At 43.7% G+C, this 11,589-nt stretch overlaps 1 protein-coding gene across 1 annotated transcript; it reads left to right on the top strand.

The window, feature by feature from the left end:
- Nucleotides 1-1,067: 1,067 nt before the first annotated feature.
- On the top strand, nucleotides 1,068-7,995 carry CDKN2AIPNL (CDKN2A interacting protein N-terminal like). Its single transcript, XM_036849237.1, has 3 exons — nucleotides 1,068-1,353; nucleotides 2,667-2,766; nucleotides 7,613-7,995. Exons 1-3 carry the CDS (start codon nucleotides 1,115-1,117, stop codon nucleotides 7,622-7,624), a joined length of 351 nt encoding a protein of 116 aa, XP_036705132.1. The 5' UTR covers nucleotides 1,068-1,114; the 3' UTR covers nucleotides 7,625-7,995.
- The last annotated feature ends 3,594 nt before the right edge of the window (nucleotides 7,996-11,589 follow it).

Raw genomic sequence — 11,589 nt, 5'->3', positions numbered from 1 at the left:
CAAGTGGTTTCCCAGTTATTGTACTTGAACGGGATGGGAAATGCACCTCTTATGAGGAAGCTCTTCTGTTTGTCGATGGGTCTACCTGACCCTAGGACAGACAGCAGAGTTAGGCCAACTCACCTGCTCATCTCCTCTTGACACATCCATTTTGGCTCCTCCCAACATCTTTTGGATACGCCTGGTTAAAATCCTTCAGTGGCTCCCCATTCCTTTTAGGGTCTAGACCACAACCCCTTCCATGACCTACTGTGCTTGGTGATCTTTGCAGCCTCATCTCCTCCACTGTCCCCCACTTTAGGATCTGTCATACAGATCTTGCAGTTCTTTCACCAGGCCAGGCTCTCTTGCAGTGCCCTACTCGTTTTCATGTAGTTAACTCTTGTTCATCTCTCTGCTCTCCAGCATCATTTCCCTGACCTCCAAGTCTGGATCAGGTCTCTTGCTTATTCATGGTCCTAGCACTCAGGGCCTTTCTTTATTAAAAGTTGTCAACTTTGAAAAACCACCCTAGAGCAATTAAGTATTCACGACTGTAAAGTTCATTAGAGCAGCGCTCTGAATTTGCTCTCACTGCATCTCCAGTACCTAGCAAAGGGTCTGGCAGGTATTCAGTTGGATGGATTACTGGCTCCAGGAAGGCGGGCCACAACCTGGGTGGAGTGTCGAGACCTCTGGGAATCGATAAAAGTAGATCCAGAGCAGCTACACCTATACGTCCTCAGAACTGGGGGCATCGGTCTGCGGGCCGGGTGCCCGGGGAATTCCCAGGCCAAGGACACAGTACAGTCCTGGCTGGCATCCGGCTGCCGAATTGGAGAGGGCCGCCCTTACTCTGTGCTTGGGAGGGCCTCAGTTTCCCAGTTTCCCTCAGGCTCCCCGCGGGGTGGGCCGAGAACTGCCCCTGAGGCCCCGGGGTAGACCCACTCCAGGGGCCGCGCTGCAGAAGTCTGAGGGGCCGGGCCGGGTGAAGCCGCCGCGCCCGCCGAGGGCGCTCCAGACCAGTCCGCCTGAGCAGTCGCTCGCCGCTGCGGCCCCTCTAGCCGTGGGGAGGTGGCGCAGTGCGTGTACGGAAGGCGGTGGGCGGGTCCGGCCTTCAGCGGCGGAGGGCGCCATGGTGGGTGGTGAGGCGGCAGCAGCCGTGGAGGAGCTGGTTTCGGGTGTGCGGCAGGCGACCGACTTCGCTGAGCAGTTCCGCTCCTACTCGGAGAGCGAGAAGCAATGGAAGGCCCGCATGGAATTCATCCTGCGCCACCTGCCCGACTACCGCGACCCGCCAGACGGCGGCGGCCGCCTGGACCAGCTGCTATCCCTCTCCATGGTCTGGGCCAACCACCTCTTCCTGGGTTGCAGGTGCGGACCCCTGGCGGCTGGCTGACCCTGTCCCGATCCGCAGTCCTCCCCCAGGGCTGACCCCTGCCCAAGGCTGACCCTGCCCCCAAACTCCAACCGTACTAGACAGGCCTAAGGCAGGTTTCCACCCTAGCCAATCCTTTGGAAAGATACTTAATCTCTCTGAGCTTTAGTTTCCTCATATGGAAAATTAGTTGTGATGACTACAGTATTAAAGGGTGAAAAGCACTTAGCACAGGCTGTCATCTCGCAAGAGCTCTATACATGCTAGGCGTTCGAGTTGCCATTGTTATTTATATTATTATTATAATTACTTCAAACTGTCACCTTTGCAGAGGGCATTTTAAGTTCATTAGCTCCTTTCTTCCACATGGCAAACGTGCAGGGACAGAAACTCAGATCTCCAGTTTACATCTACGAAGCTGAGAGAGGGAAAGAGACATACCTAGGGTCATGCAGCATCTAGCAGGATTGGTGGATTTTACCATTTATGGCAGGATGTAATCTGTGGTCCTTGTCTTTTTCTCCCCATGTCCTAGTCTGCTGGACCCAAAGAAGCAGTCTTTGCCTCTCTGCCTTTCCTTTTATCAAAATAACAAATGCCTTCAAGGGACTTTTTGAAATGGCACTCCCTCTGCCACTCCATGAAGCAGGTGGCAAATCTTGAGGCTCCCACATCCTTTTATTTAGCATTTCCTGAAATTGTGTTAGGATAATGAGATGACTTGGCTTAGTCCTGGTTTCTGTGCTCCTTATGGCTGTCTGGTCACATGGTCCCTCCAGCCCTAAGCTGCTTGGTTTTGCTTTCAGATTTGGGGAGTTATTAGAACAGGATATGGGGAAGCAGTGCCTGCTGTATCCCTCCCTTTTCTGACTTCCAGGTTCCTCTAGTAAATTCTGGTTAACAGGATCCAAGATTAGGCAAATGTTAGAAAATTGGACAAATGAACAAATAATGTTATTTTCGTTAGACCAATACTCCACATGTTCAAAAAAATAAAAAAGAATTTTGGCCCTCATATCATATCCGTGAATATATACTGCCAGAGGTACAGTGCCTCTATTTTTGTAAGGCTTGTTTGTTTTGTAAATCTTAAAACGCCTGCTCCATTGGCATCCCTAGTGCTGCTTCTGTATCCACATGCGCAAGAACTATTTTCTAACTTGATGCTGAACATCTATCAGTTTCCCCAGTAGTATCAGATTGTTCCTCTGAGAGTTGAGTTTATAGTCCAGCTACCTGCAATTTCTTTTTAGCCCACAGTGACAATAATTCTTCCACGGTTTTTATCTTACTACTTTTTATCGTGCAGTTACAACAAAGACCTTTTAGACAAGGTGATGGAAATGGCTGATGGGATTGAAGTGGAAGACCTGCCACAATTTACTACCAGAAGTGAATTAATGAAAAAGGTAAACAGGATTTCCAAGTGCATTTGAAATGGTATAGAGCTAACGGCCCCTGCCTTTATGATGATGTATTAGAGTATATTGTTTTCTGAATGCTCTTGTTTACTACCCCAATCTAAGCCCTTTCATTTTATTTCTCTGTAATTGGTATAAGCCTTTTCGTAACTAGAGAACAACTCAGTAGATAAATTATGCATTGTTGGTAGAGTAACACATAAACTCAACCTCTTCAGTTCCTTTAGGAAAATTCTGTTGTGAGCTTTTTGCTTGAATTTTAAGAAAATGTTGGTTAGAGTGCTACAGTTTCCCACTTATTAAAAAATCTTGTTGGTAACATTAACTCATCCTTACCCCAATCGGTGAGGACCCCACCAGACCTGTTTGGACCCTCTGACTTGCTGATGGAAATGTAGATGGAGTAATATCATCGTAGCTTTTCCCTATTCTGCCAGGCTTGTTCTGATCTGAGGCTGTGGATTTTTTACATGGTGAGCTGCTGCCTGTCGAGCCTTTGGCTGGAGCCATGGAGAGTGTGGCAGAAGGAAGCTCAGAGGATGGGGCTGGGCGTCCCAACTGCTTTTCACAATCTCCCAAGATATGGTTTTTCTCATTTGCCCTGGTCTCCTCAGGCAACAAAATTAATTGCTTCCTCATCTCCCGTAGTTTATTTCTTTAGCACTTTACCCAGACCTTTTTAAGAGCAGACTGTAAGCTTCTTGAGGGAAGAGATGGTGCTTAAGATATTAGTCCTTCTAATTCCAAAACCTAGTATAGGCATAACCCAGAGAAGATGCTCAGAAAATGCTTACAAAATTGACCAAAGCAAAAGAGTAAAGACTGCTGGCCTCTCTTATAGTTCTATCGTCGGAAACATAGGTAAGCCCGTGCTTCACCCTAGCTGGGTCTTTTTCTGGGAAGCTGGGCATATAACAAGGTTCCCTTCAGTGTGAGTGTCAGGAGCTAATCAAATCCTCAGCTGCCCAGAAAGTACTTCAGCCCCAAACAGCACACCCCACTTGATTTCAGATATTTTTCCTTAAAAAAGTATTGTTTTTTAATTGAACCTGGAATCAAAAGTTCAGGTTGTGTTCAAGGGGCTATTTTGTTTTTAAAATCTGTTAACAGGGCTATTGTTTGTAGCCCGGGAGCCGTTGTGAATTGGGAGTTTGTGACTTTTTGGATTCTCTTATATAATATTTTTAAAAAACCTCTAGTAAGTCCTTCAGTATCCTAGCGGTGAGGTTCCTGGGGCCCAGGCATGGGGCGTCTAGATAATTTCTGGCCACCTGATTGCACCCCATTCGTCAGGGGCAGGCAGGGAATAGGATGAGCCTTTACTTCCTGACTGCTCATGGCTGATTCTTTCCTTGGCCTTTTGGTCTTAAGAGGTATTCTGCCCTCCGTAAGATCCGTTTTCACATAAATTTTGTTATACTTCTCTGTCTCTTTCCCGTCATACTGGGATGTTAGAGGTCAGAACACTTCACGATATTTGGGCTTCAGACTCCAGAAGAGACTAAGGAGGTTCTGTAATTAATATGCACATCCCTAACATTATCCATAGGCTGGTGTGAAGAAGTATATGTATGTGTGTTGAGGAGAAGAGTTTCTAAACTGTTAAAAACATTGTAAAGGGGTCTTGAACCTCAAAAATGTAGGGAGCCCTGTCCTGGGATGTTCATTTTTGACACTTTAACTGCACAGTGTCAGCCTCCAGAGAAGAGTCCTCAGAAACGAACTTTGGCATCCCTGAAACGAGCTCTGCCATCAGACTGATGATTGGCACCTAGCTACCTGGAAGAAGCCTACAGGGAGCCTGTATTTCTATAGCACTTTTTGATTATATATGTTTGAACTTCCTTCAAATAAAACTTATGTTTTCTTAGTAACCACGTTTTAGACTGTTGATGTCACTGAAAATGAAGCTAAGTTGATCCTGAAAAGTGAGATACTTAGAGGATGTGTAGAGTTTTGCCAGTTGGTAAGAGTCTTTTAGATAAGCCTGTCCTGAGAACAAGTCATCTGATCTCTGTGCCACGACAGAATTGTGTTGTGTTGAAGGCTGTCCCTTCTCTATTGAAGGCTACCCTGAGAGCCCACTGGAAAGAGCGCCCTGGGAGCTTTGCAGCAGTTTTTTTTTGTCTTCTTGCCTGAGGTTTTTGCATGTAATAGATAGAGGCTGGCAAACATTAAGCAACATTGCCAGCCCAGAGACAAAAAACAAAACCAAAAATCTTTGATGTTGAGCCATGCACCTGAAAAGGTCAGTTATAGTTCTTTGATCCCTAGCTCTAAAATTATTTCAGTTGGGTTTTGAAGCTAGCTAGCAAGTGGAAATGAATCGCCTGGCATTATTGGTATCCCGAGACTGAATAGTGAAGATAACTTAGGGACATAAGTTCTTTAAAGTAAGATTTTAAAAATACTTCATGGTTATTCTGCAGTTTTAAGGGTAGTACACCTCTGTGGTCTGTTCAACTCTTTTTTTTTGGCGGGGAAAGGGGGATGTGGAATCTGAGAAAAGAAATGAGCATTGGTCTCTGACAGGTGGTATTTGTCAGATATTTGCAGTGTATGATTTATTTTTGAAAAAGGGGGATTCAGACACAAATATATTGAACAGTCTCAGTTATCTAACAGCCCTCCCTAGGTACTTACTAGCAGACTTCGTGATTGACCAACCGGCTTTACCCATTAATGAGCAATAATTAACAAAGAGCAGCCGCTCACTCAGGAATGATGTTATTACTAAGACTGTCAGAGTTTATATTTCCAAGGCATTGTCTTAAGGAGAAAGAGGAGTGATTGACTAAGAAGCTATCATTATTGGCTCAAAAAATCTGTCCACTTAATTACTCCATTTTTCCTAAGAACATTTGTTTTTTATAAATTTACTTTTATTTATTTTTGGCTGCGTTGAGTCTTCGTTGCTGCGCGCGGGCTTTCTCTAGTTGCGGCGAGCAGGGGCTACTCTTCATTGTGGCGCGCGGGCTTCTAATTGCGGTGGCTTGTCTTGTTGCAGAGCACAGGCTTTAGGCGCGCAGGCTTCAGTAGTTGTGGCACACGGGCTCTAGAGTGCAGGCTTAGTCGTTGTGGCACATGGGCTTAGTTGCTCCGCAGCATGTGGGATCTTCCCGGACCAGGGCTCGAACCTGGGTCCCCTGCATTGGCAGGCGTATTCTTAACCACTGCGCCACCAGGGAAGTCCCCCTAAGAACATTTTTGTGCAAGAGGGAAAGTGGCAGTATGGAAAGTGACTAAATATGAAATGTGAAAGAGCAGTTGGAAAAACAAGTGTGCCTGCCTTTCAAGAGGCTTTTTGTGCATTATATACAGTCTTGGCAAGCTCTAAAGTAATGGAGCAGCCACTCCATTGGTGGAAGGAGATGTGATTCTAATACGATGGCAACTATTTGTGAGTATTTAAACAAATTTTTTTTCAGCTTGTCAGATTAGTTAAATCAGGTTTTGTCTTGTATCCTAAGATAAATGCTCCATGGAGCTACCTTTCTTTTCCCTTTATCCACAGAAATAGAAGAAGCCAGAAAAGCTCTGTCTGACCCCACAGGCCAGTCTGTTGCCTGGTGCCCAGGCTGAGTGAATCACCTGCCAGCACCTTGAGTCAAAGACCATACTTGCAGCAGCCAAAGCCAGTGGCAACTCTTCTGCTATAGCCTTGGTCTATCCTATTGGAAATTTGAGAGATGGCTTAGGGGATTCTCTTTCCTTTTGGACTAAAGATGGTTTCTTTAGGTGATACTGCATTCTCCTAAAAAGACAAAGCCCTCTTATATTTTGCTTTTGCTGAGGAATTTCGCTTCTTCACTTCTCAAAGACTGGAGTGACAGGCTTAAGCTAGGAAATAGGTCATACCTTGAAAACTCTGCTTACTAAAAAGTGTCTCCGACTGATTCACTTGCACTGCTAAATGTTAAGGAAATCCATTCAAATAGAAGGTGACAGACAAAATGATTTCTTTGCACCCTGCTTAAAAGTTGTCTAAAGCCAAGTTTAAATTTACCAATGGTGCTAGAGAGTACCCAGAAAGAATATATCTGCTTCAGTTCACCACTGTTAGAAAACATGCAGTTTCTGTAGTTTCTAATAGTGTGAAATCCAGAAACCTGTAACCTTCACATCTCCTGAATATCCTGACTCAATGTGAAATGTTGTAAATTACTACCTGGATTCAACTGATTTTAATTTAGAACAATAAGTGTTTATGTGATTCTGGTTGTTTTTTTTGTTTTTTTAAAAAATTAATTAATTAATTAATTTATGGCTGTGTTGGGTCTTAGTTTCTGTGCGAGGGCTTCCCCTAGTTGTGGCAAGCGGGGGCCACTCTTCATCGTGGTGTGCGGGCCTCTCACTATCGCGGCCTCTCTTGTTGCGGAGCACAGGCTCCAGACGCGCAGGCTCAGTAGTTGTGGGCCCAGTTGCTCTGCGGCATGTGGGATCTTCCCAGACCAGGGCTCGAACCCTTGTCCCCTGCACTGGCAGGCAGACTCTCAGCCACTGCGCCACCAGGGAAGCCCTGTGATTCTGTTTTTAGAAGCCTTCATTGCAGAGCATGCCATGGAAAAAGTTATTTTTTAAGTATTTCTGTTATCACTTTAAATTGTGAACATTTATAGATCACAAGTGACAAGACAAAAAAATTAGACTCTGGCTTCCAAATGGGTAGTATGGTCAGTGTTTTGCTGAATTTTCTGTATGTAGTAAAATCTTAATAATTTCTGAGTCTACCTACCATCTGGGTAGTACATAAATATTGCATCACTGCTGTATTTTAATTTATGAGTTTGATTCATTAGACTACATGGCTACTAACTTTTTCTTTTTTTCCTAGCATCAAAGCTAAGGCAGAAGATTCATCACATTTTCATCATTAGTTACAGGCTTGGAAAGGAGGCTGGGATGAATATGACATTGACCTCAGCAGCTCTCTTAAGACTCTTGATATTAATAACATGTAGGAAAGAGGCAATTGGAATGAAAGGGAATCTGTCTAGATTGACGTTTTAAAAGTTCTCATTCTTCTAGTAGCTATCATTGTAAAAGTATGCATGGATATTTATGTATTTATAAATCATGCCCTCTTTTTTATTTTCAGGTTTTGAATGTTGGTCAAAATGTTAAAAATGCCTGTTTTTTTTTTTTAATGTTGATGTAATAATGGCAGGTAGTGAATTTTACACTTTGGATTTTTCAACAACGTACCTTTATGTGTGATTCTGCTTTATGGTCTTTTTTCCCCGCCGACTGAGGTAAACTATATCCCTTATTTCTACCTGAAGTTTACACCATCCATGTACCCTATTGCCACACACACTTCATCTTTTTTTAAAGAGTTGAGTGAAAATCAAATCATAGGCTTCAGGCATCTACCAGCTCATGGGAAGAGGCAGCCTATAAAAAAGCCTTATTTTAAAACTCATTGACACAAGATTCCACAGCTTGTTCCAGGCAGCCAGTTGATTGTAGGTTCTCTAGAAAGCCTTCCAGGCCGCTGAATAAAGCCCATATTCTCTTTTTCTGCAGGGAGCCTGAGGCTTCAGTATTCTAGGCTTGAGGAATTGCCTTGTACAAAGTCCCTCAAGAAATACTTGCTTATTAGTGCAGTGCTGCTTTGCTCAGAAATTCTGGTTTTATTAATTTCCCCCTTTCAGTTGATGTATGTTTCTTAACCCCTCCCTGTTCCTCTTTCTTATTTAATACCCACTCTTAAGTACTTATCTCCAGGCATAAATACTGAGAGGGACTTCATTTGGGGGGCAACAATGTAACAGTCACAGCAGGATTCACTTGTCACTGTACAGGAGAGGGTGGCAGAATACGACAATGGACCTGCCTTAGCTTAATCTACTGGTAAACTCAGGTCACTGAAGTGCTGAAGAGGAGAGCAACTGTGGGAGCGTGGTGTCTGGGAGCAGAGAAGTAGGACGACTCTCACCCATGGCTCAAGGTTAAGGCCAAACAGCATACCACATCTCTGTGCAGCTTCTAGCTCTAATCTGTAGTGACCACTAGGGTGGGCCAAGTGAAGACCTCAGGACCTCTGACAAGCCACTTTTCTCCTGTGGCCTTTCCTGGAAAATGAAGATCGTAGAAATACCTACCACAAAGACCTATGGCAAGGATTAAGATGTTAGAGGGCCAAGCACGGTGCTCAGTGAGCCTTGGCCTCTCTATAAGATATAAAATAAAATGTCCTATCAGGAACATATCCATTGCAAGTCTTTATAGTTTTTGAAGACTTCTCTAGTTAATCAAATTTTCTGGTGCCATTTTCTAGTGGGTTTTCTCTGTTTCCTCAGTTTAAGCTGCCCTTTTTTAAAAACTTTTTTAAAATAAGCTTTTATTTTAGAACAATTCTAGATTTACAGGAAGTCTGCAAAGATAGTTCAGAGTTCCCATATACTCTGCACAGTTTCCCCTATTACTAGCATCTTACATTAGTATGGTACATTTGTTATAATTAATGAACCAATATTGGTACACTATTAACTAATGTCCACACTTCATTGAGACTTCCTTAGTTTTCACTTAATATCCTTTTTCTGTTTCAGGATCCCATTACTCTTCCCAGGATAAGCTGCCTGTTTTTCATCTTACCTTCACAACCTCTGTGGCTGTCTCACCTATGAAATTAATCAGTATTTTAGAATTTTATCCTTTGTTTTTTTGGAGTGGAAAGTGGCATAGAAATCTAAAATTTGCATTGCAGCACTCCTTGTGCAAGTAAAATGGCCCACTCTTAGATCTGAAACTGGAGCTCACACCAGATATAAGCTGCAAGCTACTGGTCTCTTCATATATACAGCCCTCCACAAGATGGGGTAAGGATCAAGTGAGATCACAGGAAGGGACATGGTAAAGTATTACTGCAAGTAATGACTAGGAGAGGATCTTATCTGTTAAAGACATAAGTCTCAAGATCTTTTGAGAAGCAACTACAGTTGATCCTTGAACAACCCATGGATTCAACCAACTGCAGATCCTGTACATATTTATTGAAAACAATTTACATATAAATGGACCTGTGCATTTCAGACCTGTGTTTGGGTGATCTATACTAACGGTACAGTTTAGGGTGCTCAGTTAAATAGTGCGGCCCTTTTATGTTATCCAGAAAGTTGCTTTTTGAAACATTCCTCAGAGTCTGTGGCCCACCTGATCAATATTCTGCCTTTGCAAAGGAAAGGATTCCCTCTGAACTTTTCCAGGATCCATTTGGACCTGTGGCTTACCTATTCTGTGGGCACTGGGAGGAATCACATTAACTATCACTGCCCATCCTCTGTTGCTTTGCTATCTGTAGTAAATGGCAGTGAAAATACACATTGTTGTATCTGACATGAGATATATATACCCTAACCGTCAGGTGACTTGTGTTTCCCAGCTGTCCAGCTCTAAAATCTCTGCCTGGGTACCCTTATGTCTGGAAGGAGACTGTCAACTTCTGGGGTCTGAGGCCTGTCATTTAGTTATCTTGTCATCTAGTCCTGGCTCTCATTCTTGACTAGTTTAGGGATACCTTTCAGTTCTGTAGGAATAAGAGTAAACATAATCCTTAAGAGGCAAGAATTTTAGAACTTAAAACAGGTTGGTGATCGTATGGAAATTGCTTCCTTCAACAAATAAATGCATGCTCTCCCTCTCCCTCTTAAGAAACAGAACCTTGCCTGGCTTGCTTTTCATTAAAATAGCTAGCCAGAGAACCTGTTTATTTAAATGAAAAGCAAGCCTGCTAATTTCTTTCCCAAAGTTTACTCTGTCCCTTCTAAGTTATGACACCCAGGGCAAGGGGTGGCAGTATTGACTGCCTTTCTCATTTTGGTTTGGAAGGTTTTTTTTTCACACTGCCAGCAGTAGAGGCAGAGTCCTTTGCATGTGCTCCTATCAGAGATGGAGGTGGGCCTGAAGCCTTGCTCATAGACAAGAGTACCAGCTGAGGAGGTGGGGTAACAAAGACTACATCACCTGAACAGATTCCCTTGGAAATCAAATAGAAAGTAAAAGTTGAGACTATTAAGTTCCTATTAGAGTGGAGCTAATTCCTACCTATTCTAGACCTGGGCATGTGAACCAGAGCTTTTTTCCTTGACAGTGCTGTCAGACAAGGATACCTCTTTAGAACATAATCCAGGTAGTCACAGCCCAAGTCCCATCCTTCTTTCCCAGCCTAGTAAAAAAAAAAGGCCAGTGAACCAAAAATATCCTTGAATATGGCCCTTGAACTTATTTGCCTAGGAGAAAGAAGCTGTTAGGGGCCTGAGGCAGATCTTTTTTTTTCTTTTTTAATCTTATTTTTGGCTGTGTTGGGTCTGAGTTGTGGCACGCAGGCTTCTTTCTAGTTGCGGCATGCAAGCTCAATAGTTGTAGCGCGTGGGCTTAGCTGCCCTGCAGCATGTGGGATCTTGGTTCCCTGACCAGGGATTGATCCCGCATCTCCTGCATTGCAAGGCGGATTCTTAACCACTAGACCACCAGGCAAGCCCCTTGAGGCAGGTCTTGGTCGACCCCTGCTTTAGTGGAGGGGTAATTAACAGTAAGGTCAACCTTGAACTGCATGGGCCTAGTGATTAAAGCCCTTGCTTTGCTGTGAATGCTAGCACCAAAATCTCATGCTGTTACGGCTGCATTTTTCCTTCCCTTCAGCATTTTCTCTTATTAAGAATGTTTAATTATCCCCAGTAGTTGTGAACTGGTAGTAATTCCTTCCTCTTGAGTTCCTCAGTATAGGGATCTGCACTGTGTGGATGATTCCTACTTTATTGGAGGATTCCGTAGAAAAACCAATGTCTGTATAAGTACCTGGCACTT

The sequence above is a fragment of the Balaenoptera musculus genome, chromosome 3 (assembly GCF_009873245.2).
Source record: "Balaenoptera musculus isolate JJ_BM4_2016_0621 chromosome 3, mBalMus1.pri.v3, whole genome shotgun sequence".
NCBI lineage: Eukaryota > Metazoa > Chordata > Mammalia > Artiodactyla > Balaenopteridae > Balaenoptera > Balaenoptera musculus.
This window is presented reverse-complemented; position numbering and strand designations above follow the sequence as displayed.